The sequence below is a fragment of the Delphinapterus leucas genome, chromosome 12 (assembly GCF_059928025.1).
Source record: "Delphinapterus leucas isolate spDelLeu-1000000601 "Yukka" chromosome 12, BTC_Dleu_Yukka2, whole genome shotgun sequence".
Classification (NCBI taxonomy): Eukaryota; Metazoa; Chordata; class Mammalia; order Artiodactyla; family Monodontidae; genus Delphinapterus; species Delphinapterus leucas.
The window spans coordinates 80,848,233-80,868,121 of NC_143140.1; the positions used below are offsets into that span (position 1 = coordinate 80,848,233).

Below are 19,889 nucleotides of genomic sequence, written 5' to 3' on the forward strand. Positions count from 1 at the left end.
TATTTATTTCAAACATAGTAATTTGTACTTTTAATTCCCTGGCCCTTTTCAGTTTAGTTATTTGGCTAACAAATGCTATCTTTCCTCAAAATCAGATATTAGAATATATAGAACTGTAAGACGGACATTTTCCCTTCAAGCACCCAGGTCATCTTTTTGGACATCTCCTCACATTTATATGGCACTGGAAAGGATTTAAAGTATTTTACAAACATTTCCCAAGTGTCAGGATAAAAAATACACACACACACACACACACACATAAATGTATATGCAACATACCCAATTTGTAACTTGGAGAGAGATATTACCTTTAATAAAACAAAGAGCTTCTAATCTCTGCCCAAGATCTCCTGTTCAGCAGTAACAGAGCCTTTGATGGCTGGCCTCTGGCTAAATCAATGTATAACTCACTCTGCTATTCTGGCTCAACTGCACCTCCCTAAAATAGTAATTTAGTGGCAAGGAATACACGTTTGGGTTTATTTATATACCACACACACACATACATACATGATTATTATATATACTGAGTTACAAAATGAGTACTACCTGTCTATTCCCCTACCCCCATAATTGCTTCTAAAGTATATAAGGCATTGGGCATATGTCAGTTACAAAGGAGTGACAAGATAACGTGGTACAAAATATTTCAGTAAGAAACTCCATTGAACCAATGAACCCAAACGCATTCTAGCCTTCTGCCTCGTGTCAACTAATCCAACTTGCAAAACCGGATGAGAGCTCTATAGCGGTTTGGAGGCCTTTACATCCTTGTTATAATCCAACGCCACTTCCCTGCACACATACAGAGAGTGAAGGAGACACACAGGGCAGCTGTCCTGATCAGGAGAGGCCAGGACATAAACTGGCACCACAGCTGTCGAGATACTTCAGGTGAACATGCTTAGGTTCTGTTCTTCAGTTACATGGTCCTTTTTCCATTTACTTTTCATCATGAATATGACCCAAAGTTCCATAAAAAAGAAACAAAATGAATTCAACTGTCTGTACTTTCCTAGTTATATATGCTCAAATGAATGGAGTTAGATCATAGTCACAAAAAACTCTGATGTGCCCATCTTTCCCAATTGTGCAGGAAGGTGATTTTAAGAGCATTTCCTCAGGAGTTGGGGATTTCTCTTATCCTCACCAGAGGAGGATCATTCTCAAAAGAACAGAACCAAAAAGGCAGTAATTAAGACAGAATTACATTGCTTATCTTGAGGTTTCAGGAATCAAAGGGAGAAATATTTTTGGACTGGGGCTTTTCTCCTACTTTTCAAATTCTCTCAAAATGTGTTATGTAAATAGCGCTCCACTTATAAAACTAGCCATGATTAGAAGCCTCTAGAAGTACAGAGAGGAAAAAGGAACCTATTCTTCCTGTTACAACCCAACCATGTTTTACTTCTGTGTTAGTCTTTTTTTTCTTATTATGCATCTTTTTAAAATAAATTTATTTTTTTATTATTTTTGGCTGAGTTGAGTCTTCATTGCTGTGTACGGGCTTTCTCTAGTTGCAGCGAGCGGGGGCTATCCTTTGTTGTGGTGCATGGGCTTCTCACTGTGGTGGCTTCTCTTGTTGCGGAGCACAGGCTCTAGGCACGCAGGCTTCAGTAGTTGTGGCGCACGGGCTTCGTTGCTCCGCGGCATGTGGGATCTTCCCGGACCAGGGCTTGAACCCATGTCCCCTGCACTGGCAGGTGGATTCTTAACCACTGCGCCACCAGGGAAGTCCTATTCCTCTTCTTACCTCCAGCAGTCTTAGAACCTAAGTTCTAAGACTAGAAACTTAGTGAATATTTGATGAATGAATGAACAAAAGAGTGAACAGAATGGCAAAAGACATAAAAGAAGATGAGAGAGAGCTAGAACAAGAGCAGAGAAAGAGAGTAACACTAAAGCTCCCATCCTTCCCACCAAGAGCAGGACATTCCCTGAGGGCGTGAGCCAATTTTCTTGCACCTGTGGCCATATGCAGCTTCTACAGACAGAAGATCAGCACTGCTGCCCTCTTGCGCTTCTTCTCCTACTGCCTTTCCCTTCTTTCCAAACCAAGGAAGTTTGTAGAAGTATGTTATTGCACAGACCACCGGGCAAATGGGCAACTGTCCTCCAGGGAAAGCCAAACCTGATTCTCATTTTAAAAGGATACTGATTTTCATGGTCCTAGGTTACTGTAGTCAGAGGATATACATTGAACTTGAAAGCCCTCACACATGTTCAAAATTTTTGCACTACAGAATGTGGATCTTTTCAATCCGAAATTTTCACGTCCATGAGTCCTACTGTCAAAATATTAAGAGTACAGAGACATGTACCACAGGGCTCGCACCTGCAAAGTCTTCTCTGATGTCCCTCAGCTAGATTATAATCTCTCCCTCCCCCTGAATTCCAGGGGCACTTTATCTACATTCTCTTTTGGCCTTGCCACCTTCTATTTGGTATTATCGTTATTTAGGGGCACATCTAATCTCCTCAATGGGAGGCAGCTCCCTGAGGGCAAAATACCCTACAAATTCTTCATAGGGCCTTACTCCCTTGCTCCTTGCCAGTAGAAGGCTCTCATAATTTTTGTTTGTTTGTTTATATACAAGTGAGTAAATTTATTCTTACTGTAGTTCAGTTAAACTATTGGTCAAAGAGACCCCACAAACAGTTTACACCCCAAGATGTTTAGAATTAGCTATAATAGTTACCTCTCCACGAGTGCTCATTCTGTGCTGTGCAATGTGCTAAGCACTTATTTGCATTTTCCCATTTTAACCCCCAGTGGAACACTCTCAGGTAGTATTATTTTCTTCACAATTGAGGAAGCTGAGGCTTAAAGAATGAAGTAATTTTCCCAAGTTCACCCCACGAGGGAATTGGCAAAACTGGGTTTGAACCCAGGCCATACGATTCCAAATTCCATGCTCGTAGCCACTGTAGAATTCTACCTCCGAGTTAGCAGAGCTCTAGGCCTTTCAGGTCCTTATTCCAAGAATCATTTCCTAGAAAGCACTGAGTCACAGCTTGTACACAAACCAGCTAGCTGTTGTGGTCTGAAAAAGCGAGATACTTCCTCATACACGCAAAGTCCTTTCAAACCTCTAAAAGTGCTTCTCCCGCCCACATCCCCACCCTACTACCCACTGCCAAATAGAAGTGCCAGGACCTTTGAAGGGACAGTGACAGGAAGTCAGGTTTAAACCCAAGGGGACCTGAAAGCCCAGACTGACTGCAGACTCCTGCGATGCTGGAAGCCTATTGCGCTATAAATTTATTGTCTGGGAAGCTGAGTGTTTCTGAACAGGAAAAAGACTACAAAGCTTCTGTTGCTATTGGAATAGAGCTTTCACAAATTCTCAATTTACTCAGATTTATTTTTCATGAGGTACGTACTTTTTTTCCCAGGGAGATTATTTTTCATCATTTCCTTATAAGTAGTTTTCTTAAAGAAAAAAATGCAGTTAAACATTCAAGGCCCTAAGCTATTGTGTGAAAGGAATTCATGCTTAAAGGGCAGTCTACATCAAGGCTCACGATTAATTCTGAAACACAACTGGTATGAATTATTCATCTATTATGCTCTCATGTGTCTTCCTGCTTAATTGGGGCAGTAAGTCCTAGGATTTGCTGTTTGTTTTTTTTTCCTGACGAATAACACCCTTCATTCTTTTTTCTTTACACTTTTTTAAAAAAATTGTTTTTATTTATTTATTTGGCTGCGTTGGGTCTTCGTTGTGGTGCGCAGGCTTCTCATTGTGGTGGCTTCTCTTGTTGAGGAGCACGTGCTCTAGGTGCATGGGCTTCAGTAGTTGTGGCTCACGGGCTCTAGAGCGCAGGCTCAGTAGTTGTGGCGCACGGGCTTAGTTGCTCCGTGGCATGTGGTATCTTCCCGGACCAGGGCTCAAACCCACATCCCCTGCATTGGCAGGCAGATTCTTAACCACGACGCCACCAAGGAAGCCCCATATGCATCAACTTATCCCCAGATATTATTCAGGAAATTTGCAGCCTTGATAATCTTCTGTGTCTCAAAAATGTTCTGTGGGCTGCCATAACTTTTTGTCCTTTATTCAAAGCTTCAGGTGAATAAAATAACTGACGGACAGTGACGTAGGTGAAAGTTTGCAGAGGTTCCGATCCATTTTGGTGCCCTGCGGTGTGGTGCTGTTTTGCTTCTCCCTCTCTCCTTCTGCTCTCACCTCCAGCAAACAACCAGACCCTCTGGTTTTTCAGTGTCAAAAAAATACATATTTTTAAAAAGTCCTTTTTTGACTCAGGCCAGACTCTGAAGGGTTTCCTCTGTAGACACTGGAGGAGTGAGGTTTTGTTCCCTATTAAAGGCCTTCTGGGCACTGGTGAGCACATGGAATAAGTATTTGGAGTTTGGGGTTCCTTGGGAGAATCTTTAAGAGAACATTACCCAGGCACCAACATAGCCCGCCTGGGTGCAAGACAAGGCTACCAGGGACGTCATGGACACCATCAAAGGAAAGATGATCTCAGAATAAATTGAATGATAACGTACTTTTTTTACTGTTTACTATGTGCTGCTCACTGTTCCAGGGGTCTTATTTGCATTACCTCCTTTTATCCCAGTAATAACACCTTGAGAGGAGGGCTTTGGTTATTCCCATCTTGCACAGAGGAAGTGGTGAAGCGAGGATTCAAAAACCAAAGCAGGGCTTCCCTGGTGGCGCAGTGGTTCAGAATCTGCCTGCCAATGCAGGGGACACGGGTTCAAGCCCTGGTCCGGGAAGATCCCACATGCCGCGGAGCAACTAAGCCCATGCGCCACAACTACTGAGCCTGCGCTCTAGAGCCCGCGAGCCACAACTACAGAAGCCCGCGCGCCTAGAGCCTATAGTCCACAACAAGAGAAGCCAGCACAATGAGAAGCCCATGTACCGCAATGAAGAGTAGCTTCCACTAGCCAAAACCAGGGAAAAGCCTGTGCGCAGCAACGAAGACCCAATGCAGCCAGGAACAATAACTAAATTAAATAAAATAATAAAATAAATAAATTTTAAAAAAAACAAAGCAAAGTAGAAGCTGTGCTAGAAGTATTACCTATTTGATCTCTTTCATTCACTGTTACTGACTCACTGAGGGAGGAAGGAAATAGTTGAAATGTGATACGAAGCTTTCTCAGTTACTTACTTATCATTTTTCTTTCTTTTTAAAATTTACAAACAGTCTACACCCTCTCTCCTCCACCCCACCCCATGGCCTCGAATATCTAGGATAAATTTTGTTGAAGGTATTTACATTTTGTTTTCATGAAGACTAGATATTGTCCAATAGCTAAGAAAAAATAATAGGTGATATGTGTCTAGGATCTCCCTTGATGAGATGCAAAGTAATTGTTAGACAACACTTAGCAGCTCTTCCTGACATCAGTATGAGGCCAGAGTGCAGAAAGATGTTGTCCTGCCCACCTTGCTAGGAAGGATGATAAAAATTTGAGGCTTTTAAAAAGGGCACTTTTTGAAAGGTTAGCAAAATAGTCAATCACTTTTAAAAAAGGAACCAATTAACTTAGCAAGTATTATTAGAAACCTAGTGAGTACAAAGTGTAGTTCTAGGCTTTAGGAGAGAAAGGGAAAAAATATCAAGAAAGGAAGAAAGAAAGAAGAGAGGGAGGAGGAAGCAAAGAAGGAAGAGAGGAACGAGAGGAGGGAAAGAGGCGGGGGGAGAAATCCTGACAGCATCCCAGACAACTGAAATCCCTTTTCCACCCATCACTCAGTCCCCCGCTGAAAATAATTCTAAAGAAGTCCTTCATAATCCTTATAAATTCTGCTGTGATATTATAGATTTTACATGTATCTTTGACCTGTTATCAACAATCATAGGTGAAAAACAGGAGACAGATGCAGTTAGCCTTTAATCTTCAAAGATCACCGTAGGTTCTCTGGTACTTTGTGTATTGGTTAAACAACCAGGCTGCCTTGAAAATCCTGCTTACTAAATTTTTTTTTAAGATTTATTTATTTGTGTTAAGAATGGTTTTACTAACTCACACATTAAACTGTCTAAGCCTAGCACTCTTTCCGGACGCACAAGCTCAGCGGCCATGGCTCACGGGCCCAGCCGCTCCGCGGCATGTGGGATCCTCCCGGACCGGGGCACGAACCCGCGTCCCCTGCATCGGCAGGCGGACTCCCAACCACTGCGCCACCAGGGAAGCCCATGCTTACTAAATTTTTATAAAGTCTTTCAATACGTTTTTTAATCATCTCCTTAACGTATATGATTCTTTCATTTTGTGAGCATTTTCAGTATTGACCCAAATTATATCTAGGGAAACTGACTGAGGAGGAGTAAATGACAAAACATCTCCTATGTGAGACAGAAGGCAGATTGAAATTCAACATTTATTTTGCGTTCTCTTTCCCTATGACGAAAAGCCAGTATTCTTCTTTCTATTTATGTTCCGTGCCAGAAAACCTTTTCTCTAAGGCTCAGTTTTAAAACACTATGTTAATGCGTTGAGGGTGGTCTAAAAAGGAGACTAATTGGAAGATGAAATATAGACCATCCAGTCTCATGCAACTTGGGTTTTATCAAGAAGGACCCATGTTTCTGTTTGCTCAAGACAGCCTCAGTTTATCTCTGTGGTCCTGGTGTAATTATTAATACCACCTCCTTTCACTCCCAAACATGTTTCAGTGTGGATGAAAATACGCCTGTTTTTAAAAATTAAGTGTGTACAGCAGGCACACCGATGTGCAACTGGTTTTAAGTTAATAATGAAGTTATTGGTGTAAACAATACCCATCCTTTAGTAAGCTTCCATTACACATGGTATTCTAAAACAGTTTAATTTTCCACATCTGGTGAATGGAAATCAATCTACAGATTTATGAATTTCAAATCTCCCTGAACGTCCTCATACTCTGTTATCATGTTCCTAAATGTCATATTTTACATTCTGACTTCAGATTTAAATGTATTATGTTATGAAACTCAGTGACATCTAATGGACTACCTGAAAAATGTGTCTTCTTACATTTAAGAATGTATTATAGACTAATAATACCCAGATAAATAGATGTAGAATATCCTGTTAGAGGGCAGAAAATATATGACTTTAAAATCAGAACCTCTTGGGAATTCCCTGATGGTCCAGTAGTTAGGACTTGGCGCTTTCACTGCGGAGGCCCGGGTTCAATCTCTGGTTGGGGAGCTAAGGTAGAGCAAGCTGCTGGGTGTGGCCAAAAAGAAAAAAAAAAAGTCAGAACCTCTTGGTTCTGACCAATCATCTCTCTTATTCATTTTCTTCATAAATGAGGAAACCAAGTCAGAACATGAGCTTTCCCATATGTTTAGTCGATTTAAAATGCTTGGTACTGGACTTCCCTGGCGGTCCGGTGGTTAAGGCTCTGCGCTGCCAATGCAGGGGGTGCGGGTTAGATCCCTGCTCTGGGACTAAGATCCCACGCGCCACGCGGCCAGAAAAAGTAAAAAAAGTGCTTAGTACAGTACTGGACACACACTAGATGCTAAAAAAGGTCAGCAATTAACTTTATCATAGTTAAGCTGGCAGCATAATTCCTCTTAGGGTGAGAACCTCATTGATTTTTGTTTTTTGAACACCTGAATGGGTCATTTGGATGTGAAAGGATAGTCCTACAACCTGGTCTTAAAGTATCCCAAAACAAAGGGAGGGCTGACTATTCTACCACCAAAGATGAGAGAAGGGGCGAGGACCCTGCAGACAGTGGAGAAAAGGGGAGAGGAGAGGGGAGGGCTCAAGAAGGGGTTGGGATAGGCACTCAGCGGAAAGCCTGACCAATGAGAGTTGAGTTAACTTTGGGGGCATTCATGAATGTACACCATTATAAGACAGTTGCAGTTTGATAGCAAATGACTCCTCTATTGCAGACTTTGTGACTTAGATGTTGGCTTTATAGCTTTAGGTCTATCTGCCATCGCCGTTATACACTTGGCTGGGGAATTAGTCTACAATTTCCTCTATTTTTTTTTTTTTTTCCCTCGGCCCTGCCGGTCGGCATGCAGGATCTTAGTTCCTCCGACCAAGGATCGAACTCGTGTCCCCTGAAGTGGAAGTGCGGAGTCTTAACCACTGGACCACCAGGGAAGTCCCACACATTTTCCTCTTGATGGCATCACAGTCAGCCCTAAAAGTCTATAAGAAATGCCTAATCTTGTTACTTCTTTATAAATATCTTCAATAAATTAAATACTGAATCATCAGCATTATTTTTATTCAGCATTTATATATGTAATTCATTGTTTACAGAGTAGAGCCTTTAGTAGCAACTATGAAAAGCTAGATGATAATAGAGACAGATTTGCAGCTGCTTGAACAAATATATCCCACGAGTGCCAATTAATTAATTGTCGGCGTCCATCTCAAGGGAACTCTCATAGCAGGCTGATCCATGGCTTGCCCGGGCACCTTTCCTGATCAATCTTAGTTCTCATTGATTTCAGTAAAGATACATTAATTTTGCAGCTGACACAATGCACAGAAGAATAATAAATATGATGGATGACACTCAAAGTTCAAAATTATTTCTGTTGTAGCTGAAAACCCAAACATTGAGATATAAAAAGGGTAAACATAAAGTCTTGCACTCAGGTTCAGTAAATCAATTATACAAACACAGGATGGGGGAGGCCATCAGGACAGCAGTTCATGTAGAAAGATGAAGCAGGTTTTAGGTGATCCTGCTAATGGAAAACTCAACATGAACCTATGGTGTGAAGCAGCTACTAAGGTAGTTTATGTAAATGAATCTTCATTAATAGAAGTGAGACAATGTCTGGATCACAGGATGTAATAGTCTGTGTCAGGAAGAACCACGGTTTATGTATGGGTTTCAATTAGGGGCGTCTGATTTTAAGAAGGGCACGGATGAATCTGAGATAATCCAAAAAAGGCTGGATGGTGGACAGTCTAAAACTCAATTCATATGAGGAACATCTGAAAGAATTGAGAGTGTTTAGTTCTGAGAAGACCATCCCAAGTGGTGACACTCATTTAAAAAAAAAACCAAAAAACTTTAACGGCTGATACACAGAAAAAAAGATGTGTTCAGCGCTTTTCCAAAAAGAAGGTTCAACACCAGTGCATAAAAGTAACACCCCACTGGCCCAACAATTAGAGCTGATTGAAGATGTCATGCAACGTGATGTGAAACAATGAGCTTTCATCTCTGGAAAATACCAGGCAGAGGCTGGATGACCACTGGAAGGGATGTGAAGGCAGGCGCTCTTGTATGGATAGGAGGCTGGGTAAGATGCTGGTCGAGGGTCTGGTCCAGTTCTAAGACTGCCTAATCATTGGGTAAGGCAGTGTGTTTAAATTAGTCTTGAGGGACTAGCTGATTATTGTTCTTGTCTTTGTCCCAAGAAAACAGAAGTCAGTGCTTCCGCACAGAGGGAAGAGCCTGTGAAGACACAGGCAGGAGAAGACAGACAACTACAAGCCAAGGAGGGAGGCCTTAGAAGAAACCAACCCTGCAGCCACCTTGATCTTGGACTTCTAGCCTCCTGAACTGTGAGAAATTTCTGTTGTTTAAGCCACCCAGTCTGTGGTGCTTTGTTATGGCAGCCCTGGCAAACCAACACAGACTTTCCCCACCTCCTCTGACTGAAGTGATTTGGATGAAGTTTATCTGCCTAAGCCAGGAAATACTACAAAGGGTCCTGGCAGGGTTAATAAAAAGCCACTGTCCTCACGACTCAAGACTCCCTGTGTTGATACAGCAATTCCACTTCCGGGTATTTATCCAAAGGAAACAAAAACACTAATTCGAAAAGATATATGCACTCCCGTGTTCAGTGCAGCCTTATTTACAATAGCCAAGATATGGCAACAACCTAAATGTCTATCAACGGATAAATGGATAAAGAAGATATGGTGTGTAAAGAAAGAGAAGGAAATCTTGCCATTTGCAACAGCATGGATGGACCATGACGGCATCAGGCTAAGTGAGATAAGCCAGACGGAGAAAGACAAATACTGTATGACCTTATGCTTATTATGGAATCTAAGAAAACAAAAATACCAAAAAACCAAGCTCACAGGTACAGAGAACAGATTGGTGGTTGTCAGAGGCATGGGGTAAGGGACAGGTGAAAGAGGTCAAAAGTTACAAATTTCCAGTTATAAAATAAATAAGTCACGGGATATGATGTACAGCATGGTGATTGCAGTTAATAACACTTTTGTATATTTGAAAGTTGCTAAGAGAGTAGATATTAACAGTTCTCATCACAAGAAAAAAAACTAACTATGTGTGGTGACAGGTGTTGACTAGACTTACTGTGGTGATCATTTCACCAGATATACATATATCAAGTCACTGTGCTATACACCTGAAACTCATATAATGTTACATGTCAATTGTATCTTAATTGTGTACAGGCAGCCACTGGGTAAGTGGCACATTCCCATCGGCAGCAAATTCCAGCCCAGATAAGCCTGATGAAAATCAGTGAGGAGCGCTTGAATAGGAGCCCTTGACTCCAAACCCCACCTCACTTAATTAACTCAACTATCTCAGGCAGGCCTAACGTGAGGTAAGATGGTTGCTTTCTGGATCATGTGAAGAATAAGTTCATTCTACTGTTATTTTCCTCTTTATGCTCCTTTGTATTTTTCAAATTTTCTACTTGGATTTGAACTGAAAAAAGAAGACATAAAAATTTTTTTTAAAGTAATCTGAGTCAACAAAACAAAGCATGAGTCTTTTTCCTTGAAGCATTTTTGTGTTCTGGAGAAGTCAACAAAAAAGCAGCAAGAACTGTATTCCTACCCCCTCTTCTTTCCCCCTTCGTGCCCTCCCCAAAAATAGTCCATACACCTATACGTTTAATTTGTGGGGTGTCTGTGATTAAATGATTTGTGCAAAAATCCTGAAGAAGCTAAGAGCTCACCATCCCTTGTTCTCAATCTCCTGAGTCATGACCATTCCTTGATTTGATTCATGCCAAACAAACTGCTGTCTTTGGATGGATTAAAACCTACTTTAATCTCCAATCCTAGGGTAGAGAGGAGCAACGAGGGGGGCTTCCATGTAGAAAGTGGGGTTGGGAGACCACGAAAGGAAAGATGAATATATAGCCAAGTCACTCAGGAACTTTTATGCAGGTGCAAGAAACTTATGTCAAAGTGGCCACAAAATTGTTTAATAGGAGACGGACGAATGTAACTCCATGCTTACTGCTAGAAACCAAAGCTTTGTGTGAAATCTTGAATTTATGGGGAGGGAGGGAGGGAGGGTAGAAAAGCATGTACCTGTTCTTCATCCCTTCCCCTCATTACTGAACTGCAGGAGACTGAGCCCCTTTGGGCTTTGGCGATCCCATCTGGGCAGTGTTTATTTGTTGGTTGATTTTGCTGTGCCAGGTACTTCCTTTCCCATTTGCTATCATTTTGTAACACACACGCTGACCCTTTTCCCTTCCCCTTCTTTTCCTTGGGAAAATACAATGAATAAAGACTTACTGGTACCGGAAAAAAAAAAAAAAAAAGCAGCAGGAACGAGAGTAAGCTTCAAACCACATGGTCAGGGAATTCCCTGGTGGTCCAGCAGTCAGGACTCCATGCACTCACTGCAGAGCGCCCAGGCTCGATCCCTGGTTGGGGAACTAAGACCCCACAAGCCACGAGGCTCAGCCAAAAAATAAATAAATAAATAAATAAATAAAAACACATGGTCAGGATCACTGTTAACTCAGTAGAAAAGTAAATTCATATAACATTTTTTCAACAATCATTTTTATGCTTTCTCCATTTTGCACTTCTGCCAACTTACAGACATTTGGGGAACCTAAGTAGAAAGACCACTGCACTGAAACATTAGTTTTCATTACAATTACGACATGAATTACCTTCATGTCCACTGACGGGTCACCCTGCAGCAGTGTCCACTCATACTGGACGATGGCGTGGTCGTCTGTGCTCTCACGGCCATCCAGAATCACTCCATCTGTGGGCAGATGCAAAACAACATCTTGCCCGGCCTTGCTAAGTGGAGGCTCGTCCTTTTCTGTGAAAGAAAATAAATAATTCACAAGACATATGTTCCGTAAATTTTTTCTAATTTATTGAGAGGTAACTTGTTTGCTAGAATAGATGTAGTCCAGCAAAGAACTGCCAAGAGGATGTATAGTAACTGAAAGTTATTTTCTTATTTTCATTGTAATGTAATAAATTAAATTTGGAAAGTTAAGGCAAGTTCTTGGATTCACATAAAACTCACATAGAAATTTTCTGGAATCCAATTTTTCATCTAGGAAAACACAAGAGGTTCACAGTTTCTAACTAGTTTTTATAAGAGAAGCCGGCACAGAGTTTGAGATATCCTAAAATAGCGAACGAGTATGTATTTACCTTTTGTTCTTCATGGTACTAAATTTAAGGCTCACGGTGTTCACTAAATATTAATACGTGACCGACAGCTGCTCCAGTGGTGACTGATAGAAGCCATTAGATATAGAAAATATTTCTAAGAGCAGAACTGTGAATATTTTAACGGATTTAAGCATCTTATTAGTAAGCTTGCGCAAATGCACATATATTTTAAAGAAACTTAGTAATTTAGCTGGAAAAAAAACCCTACAGGTTTTTGTAATACATCTTTTTTGGCATCCACTATTTCCTCCCTCTTCCAGCTCCAAAACTTGGTCCGAATTCTGGCCTGGACTTCCTTAGCTTATTCTGAATGATGTTGCTAAGACATTGCTCTCTTTCTGTGCAGCCGAAGTTGCCTCCCAAGTAAACTTCTAAGGGCCAATCCAGACGTCCAGTGCCTGAGGTTTGGGGCTAGCAGCAATCCTATTAGCTTCTTATTAGGCAACAAAGGGTGGTTACTGCAGCTGGAAGGACTCTTCCGGAATGCTAACCTGACTGGGTCATTTCCTTGCTTCAGGGGATGTTCAGAGACCTACCTGTGCAGCTCTATCTTCTCATCTATCGCTCCTCTCAACGCCCAGCAACAGAGGACATGAGGGGCTTGCAGGTCTTAGAGCTGTGGCTCTTCTGAATGAGAATGCTGCTGTGAGCCTCCAAGAGAGATGACTTTCTTTTTTTCATGAGCTAGTTTACAAGGAATAAGCACACTTGCTATTGCCAAAGGGTACACGTGTCCACTGAGAAGGTGAGTCCCATTTTTACAGTCATTTAAAAGAATGAGGACTAGTAACTGAATTAAATCAGCCACATAAGCGACCCCTGCCTTAGAAGACATTTGATCTGCTTTTTTCCACCTGAGTAAAGATCCAGTGCCTGTTGACTTTATTCTGCTCCTCCCAGGTAAGGAGAGAGATGACAACTGCATTACTAATAGGCCCTTTTATAGTTTTATAGAGAATTTCCTTTGCTTCTGGAAGGTTCATCACTTTCCACACAATGTTTTACCACTTTATAATTCTGGAACCTTTTTTTTTTTGGCTGCGCTGTGCGGCTTGTAGATCTTAGTTCCCTGACCAGGGATTGAACCCATGGCCTCTGCGGCAAAAGCACAGAGTCTTAACCACTGGAGAGCCAGAGGAGTCCCATAATTCTCGAATCCTATAATTCAGCAGTAATACATTATAATTAGCAGCTATTTGCTTTAAAATTTATGTTAAAATACCATTTTAAGTAAACAAAAATACACCTATATGATATAAACAGCAGTGATACTAATAACATATTTTTAGGCCCTCAAAGATTTTTTTTTAATGTTGCTTTTAATTTTTCTTTTTTTTTATTTGACCTTCCACTAAGGTTTCACCCTCTCTTCTCTTTTCTTAATTTTGTAATTAAAAAAAATTTTTTTGGCTGCGCCACGCAGCATGCAGGATCTTAGTTCCCTGACCAGGGATTGAACCTGCGCCCCTGCAGCGGGAGCGCGGAATCCTGACCACTGGACGGCCAGTGAAGTCCTAGGCCCTTAAAGATTTAACCAAGAAAGATTTAAGATGGAAAAATCAGGTAAGCTCTGAAATATCCCACATATTATAAAACTAATTAATCCTGGCCCTCCTGGAAGAAAAAAATAATCGCGTTAGTCATTTACTGATACTTTTCTTTAGGTAAGCTTAAAGATATGATTTATGAAAACAGTGAAATCCTCATATCCTCTAAATTGGTCATTGTATTTGAAATAATAGAGCTATATTTCCTCCTCAGTTCAAGTCCAGGCAAAGCTGGCTTAAGCCAGAAACAGGTCTTAAAAATAAACAAATGACGGGAGGAGGAAAGGAGTGTGCTATCATTCAAAAAACTTGACTTGCCGGTGAAGAACAAGATTAAATGTAACTTGGAATTTTTGTTAGAAAAATGGAACAAGCCAATGTTAAGTACTATGGAAACACTGATTTCTTTTGAAGACTAAGCACACTTGGTAAGATCCACAGAGGCAAAATAAAACTCATACCAATTTTGATGGAGCATATCAAGGCGGCATTTTATACAGAGAAGTATACCGTTAGCTACGCTGATTTACAACACGCAGCTCTGACCAACGCTTTAACAGCAAGGAAGAGGTCTGGCATCTGGGTCTTGCTGCGTGGGTACAAATGATACAGGGGAGGCTGAGGATATGGAAGTAGGGCCAGACTAAGGGAAGCGGCTTAGATACTACAGGTCAAAATCCACCTTGAGTATTCTGTTGGCTTTTGTGGTCTTTTTTCTTCCATTGTGTGTTTTTCTTAATTGCAACACGTTAGGAAAAAATGATTCACAACCCCGATATGATCATCATTTCTGGTGTGTACTCTTTGTCTTTCTCCATCTGAGCTGCTGATAATAATAATTAATAGTTACCATTTGTTGGGTGATTTCTTTGTACCAGGCACCATGCTTAGTGTTTTGAGCCGTAAAGTCACTGAACTTTCACAAGTTTCTGAGGTAGTGCTGTCATCTGTATCATACTCATGAGGAAACTAGGGTCAGATTGGCTAACTTAGTTGCCTAAGACCACACAAGTGATAAACTTGTCAGTTCAGATGTCAGCCCAGATCTGTCAAACTGAAAGGCTCTGTCCTTCCCACTATACTCTGGGGGCACTGGATGTGTATTCTGGTTACAGTAAATATAAAGTTACATCCTGAATTTAACCTACTAATTTATTTTCTATTTTTGATTATTTATTCATATGTCCTACCATTGCCTGTGTCACTACGTAAACTTCACAGTTGTCATTTTGATTCCCTAACCTCTACTACTGGACATTTTGTTACCAATTTTTTTCACCATCATAAATAATGCTATAATAAACTTTTTTGCTCATACTTTTTCTTTAGCATGGATCATTTTCCTAAAAAAATGCCACCTTTGTGATTCACAAAGCATGTTCAGCCTTGATCGTCATGACAGCCCGGCTGGAAGGCAAGGCAAGCGCTCAAGCCCTAAGAGGATGAACAGGGGCCCTCATGTAGAAAAGCTGCCTCTCAAACCCAGGTTTCAGGACCTCAAGTCCCCAGCCCTGACTTTGGCATGCAACCGCAGGCAGATTCTGTCATTTCAACACACCTCTCTAAGCATCCTCCACTCCTTCGCACATTCTTCCATCATCCCCTGCAGCCACCTCGTCAGTCTGAATTCCTAGACAAACTTGCCCCAGGGAAGGGAAGGCCAAAAAAACAAAGTAGAAGAAAAAATGATTCAGAAACTTCTACAGTAAACTAAAGTTTCTTTCTCCCACGGGCATATTCTTTCCTTGTTTAATTTCCCTTTGGTTTCCCCTGGCTTATAAGAAAGCTCTCCTTGGCAATGTTGGTTTCTTCCAGATGTGCAGTGAGAAAAAGGGAAAGGGATTTTGTTTCTTTGGTGCTGGGATCTTTGAGTCCCTGCTTGGGCAGAGGACAGATGTGTGTGTAACACCCATGGGCGGGCTGAGATGCTGGTGAGGGTCCAGGTGCAAGTGCCTCCTGCCTCCACTTCAGGGAGAACACTTTGGGGTCCTTCCCAGTGTCTGCCTCAAGGCTGAGCAGTTGCAGGGTGACCTTTGATGTTAATTCCCCTGGAGGTGGGAAGGGAGGTGGGCCACTGTGGACACAGATTTCCAGACCCTTCTCTTTGGACCTGAAGGTCATGAAGACTCCAGAGGCTAATCTTGCTATGGTTTCAGTCTGGTGTTATCATAAAGCAAACAGCAACAGAGTGCAATCAAACACTGGGAGCCGACCACAGGTAGGCCCAATCAAGGTTTTATTCCCTCAGGGACCTTTATCTCCAACTGCTATATATATATATTTTTTTGCCCCCTGTTTTGGTCTTCTCATTCTGAGCATCCCCAGAAAGTAAAACCATCCAATGAAAAGCATCATTTTTAGCTCCTTTTCAAAAGAGAAGTGCCTTAAACTTTGTTTTCAACAAATCAAGTCCCTTCTTTTACCTCTTTAAAAAAGAGAACCATAGTTCATGGGAATCAGCTGGACCCACTTCAAAATAACCTGACACATTTCTCTTCCTATTTTTATCTGATGAAAGCAACTTTAGCTGGAATCATGAATCCTGAGAGCCAAGCCAGGAAATAAGGGTGCGCTATGAGCAATCCGGCAGCTAATTAGATTTTGCTCTGGTAATTACCTGACACAAACCATGCCTTCCTCATAAGAACCTCTGAGAGTCAAATAGACTTTTTACCCCCTGAACTTTTCTCCTCCATTAAATCGAATTTCTGCGAATCCTTTCAGATAAGCATACCTCCCTAAGCTTAGAAAAATTCCACAAGCAGCCCATCGTGCCCGCTTCTGCTCAATCTACTGGGCTTTCTCAGAAACCATCCCTAGGATGGGAAATCAAAGCCACTCTTCTGGACGCCCGCAACTAAGTTACGTTAACTTGGATCTAGGGTGTTTCATTTCTGACTTGACTGAGAAGGGCCCAGCGGCCCTGCCTAGGCGGGTCTCCCAGATGCAGTCACCAACAGGTGCAAGGGCAGCGACAGAAGGACCCAAGCGGCCCGGCCCCGGCCTCCAGGGGCGTGCTTACCCGGCCGCGGCGAGGCCCGGGCGGTGGCCGGGGCGCCAGCTTCCAGGCCTTCCTGCTCGCCCTCTGGGGCGCGGCTGAGGCTGTAGCTGCTGTAGCCGCGGTGCAGTGCGAACTTGCAGACGCTGCGGCCGCGCGCCGTGCAGTTGAAGAGGTAGCAGCCGAGCGCGGCGGCCCGGGGCGCGGGCCGGCGGGGCAGCTCCACCACGGCCACGGAGCAGCGCGGCTCGAGGCAGCAGGCCTCCAGGCACTGCCGCCAGTCCCGCACGGCAGCCGGCGCGCTCAGGAAGCTGGCGCCGGCCGCGATGGAGTCCTTGGTGCGGATGATGGCGTCCGGCATGGCACTGTAGCCGCCGCCGCCGCCGCCTGGGCAGCCTTCCTGGGGGCCGCCGCCCGCGCGCAGTTCCAGCTCCAGCGCCTCCTGCGGCCGTTCCTGCTGCAGCTGCCGGCGGAACTCCTCCAGCAGCTGCTCCACTCCCGAGAGCTGCGCGTGCAGCTCGGACAGCGGCGCGGAGGGCGACCCCACCGCGCGGCCGCTGGGCAGCCACAAGCACAGCAGCAGCAGCCCGCGCAGCGCCGGGAGCCGTGGCGACCGCCTGAGCCCGGAGCCCGCGCTCTCCCGGGCGGCGGAGGCCATAGCGGTCGGCGGCGGAGGAAGCGAGCCGAGGCGGGGCCGCAGAGAGCGAGGGAGGCGGGGGAGCGCGGGCCCTGTGGCCCTCCTGAGCCGCCGCAGCGGGCGCTAGGCCCCAGCGCCTCAAAGCCTGGCCTCCCCGGGGTCCAGCTGCGCCCCCGAGGCCGCGGGCGCTCGGTCACCGGCGGGCGCCGCAGCAGCTGGAGGCATTGCCGGCCCGGCCCCGCTCCTCGTCCTTTCCCGGGGCTTCTGGGAGCCCCGGCGACTCTCTGCCCCGAGCCGTCGCGAGCTCCGCGAGGATGAGGCAGCCTAGGCAAGGATCACCAGCCGGTGATGAAAAGCGGCCGCGGGGGGCGGGGCGCGTCAAGCCCCGCCCAGGCCCCCCCGCCCGGCCCTCCCTTCGCTCGCAGGGACCCCGCCCACGCCCGCCTGTTTTGCAGACCCGGAAAGTAGCCTGGTAGGCGGGTAGCGGCCCCTGAGCTGGGCTCTGCGCCCGGGGCCCTCCGCATCTGCGCGGGGCTCGTGTCTAAGCGCACCAGGCTTTATTAACCAGCCAGACCTGCTCAGTTGTCAGCTCAAAGGGGTACGGATACCTGGGGAGAAGGGGAGGAGGGGTCTCCACAAATCCGTGTGACCTCAGGGACGGCTCTAGCGAAGGGACATGCTCACCTGGGGAACTACCAGGCATCATGTTCAGTCCTTCACCTCCGGCGCCCCTGATCGTTTCCATCTTAGGTCCCCAAAATGCGCTTGGGTAACAGAAGGCGGGCAGTGCTGTGGGAAAATACACAACTAGTAGTCCCATTCACTCAGTTTTCCACAAACTTAACTAGAAATCTGAACACAGTCGCTTATGGGGACCTGATGAGTTCACTCTACAGCGTGAGCAGAGGCCTTCAGCTGAGGTCGTGTAAGGTCTAGAGGACTCGTGTTTTACGTGACTTCATAAGCTATACGAAAACGTCCGGTCCAGGGAGGGCTGCACCTGAGAGTTCTAGCTACCCGTGAGCAGCTTCTGTATCTTGTTTGTTTCTGAATCCGTTTCTATTGACTTATTTTTCTCACGATTATGAATCACATTTCCTTCTTTTTAGCACATCCAGAATTTTTTTTTTTTTAGAAACTTGAACATTGTGAATTTTACATTTAAAAATGTCTGTAATTTGTAGGACATTGTGTCTCTAAATGCTAATTCTTTCTCCTTTCAGTTTTTTGGAAATAGAATGTCTTTGATTTGAAAGCCTAAACGTCAAAACCTTATGAATGGACAGAAGACTTTTTATGTGAGGATACAAATGTCAGGACTGTGATCTGAATAGGTGGAGATGTGTCTCTGTTTCATAAGATCATTAAGGGTACAAGTTCAGCAAATTGAGATTTGCACATTATATGTCAATTTACTGAAGGTTGGAACGAGATCATCATCCTAGTGACTGTCTTAAATGCTTTACAGGCGATAAGTTAAACTAGTGTGTGTAAAATCCTTACAAGGTCATCTGACACGTGGAAGATGCTCAATAAATGATAATTATTATTATTTCTTGTTCCACCTTTTAACTTTACAGGAAAAAAAACCAGGCCCCACAGAAATAAGGGAGTTTCCACAAGATTAGAAGATGTGCAACCAGCTGAAGCCTAAGTCTCCTACAACCTGCGAGTCCAGCAGTCATTACAATAAGATTCCTTCCCGTCCTCACCCCCTTCACGGCATCTGCTCTGCCCGCATCCCTGGAGGGGCAGCCCCAGCTTCCAGGTGACCCAGCCTGTCCACTGCTGATGGAACTGTAATGAACACCTGGCCCGAGCCCAGCCATCGACCCTGCCTCCCAGGAACACAGAACATAGAATCGAGGAACAGTGGAATCAGTGAGGGAAGTGGAGCTGGGAAGCCAGGTGGGAGCCACACAGTCCTGTGAGGGGCAATGGAGCAGAGAAGCTGCTCAGCAGAGGGGGCACAGGGAGCAGGCAGGAGGGGCCCATAGAGCACGGGTTACACGCGGTGCCAAGAGAGCGAGCAAGTGAAGGCAGGGGCTGCCTGACTTTCTAGGCCCAGCGGCTCCCCTGGGCGCCTCCTTGGCCTCTTCCCTGGATGCTCTGCACAGGCTTGTATTTTTTGCAGCTGAGTGATGGTGGGTCGTCCTGGTAAAATCTCTGTGCATTGCAAACAACAGAAACCCATTTCACAGTGGCATGAGGAAAAAGGGCCACAGTGCTTTGGCATGTGAGACGTGTCACTCACGGGCAGGGCAGGAAGAGCAGCCGGGCCAGAAGGAGGGCCTGGACCCAAGGGTGGAGGCCCTCAGCCCAGAG

The 19,889-nt window shown here is 44.3% G+C and overlaps 1 protein-coding gene across 3 annotated transcripts in view; it reads right to left on the reverse strand.

The window, feature by feature from the left end:
* LRP11 (LDL receptor related protein 11) overlaps window positions 1–17,894 on the reverse strand; it is a 56,908-nt gene extending 39,014 nt beyond the window's left edge. For 2 of the 3 annotated variants that reach the window (XM_022559066.3, XM_022559046.3), the window contains exons 1-2: window positions 16,952–17,894; window positions 11,860–12,017 (exon numbers count right to left, since the gene is read on the reverse strand). In XM_022559066.3, the coding sequence (XP_022414774.2) occupies window positions 11,860–12,017; window positions 16,952–17,585 (792 nt within the window). In that variant the 5' untranslated portion in view covers window positions 17,586–17,894. The remainder of the gene's footprint in view (window positions 1–11,859; window positions 12,018–16,951) is intronic. The other variant, XM_022559035.3, reaches the window with a different exon arrangement.
* Between the last annotated feature and the right edge of the window lie 1,995 nt (window positions 17,895–19,889).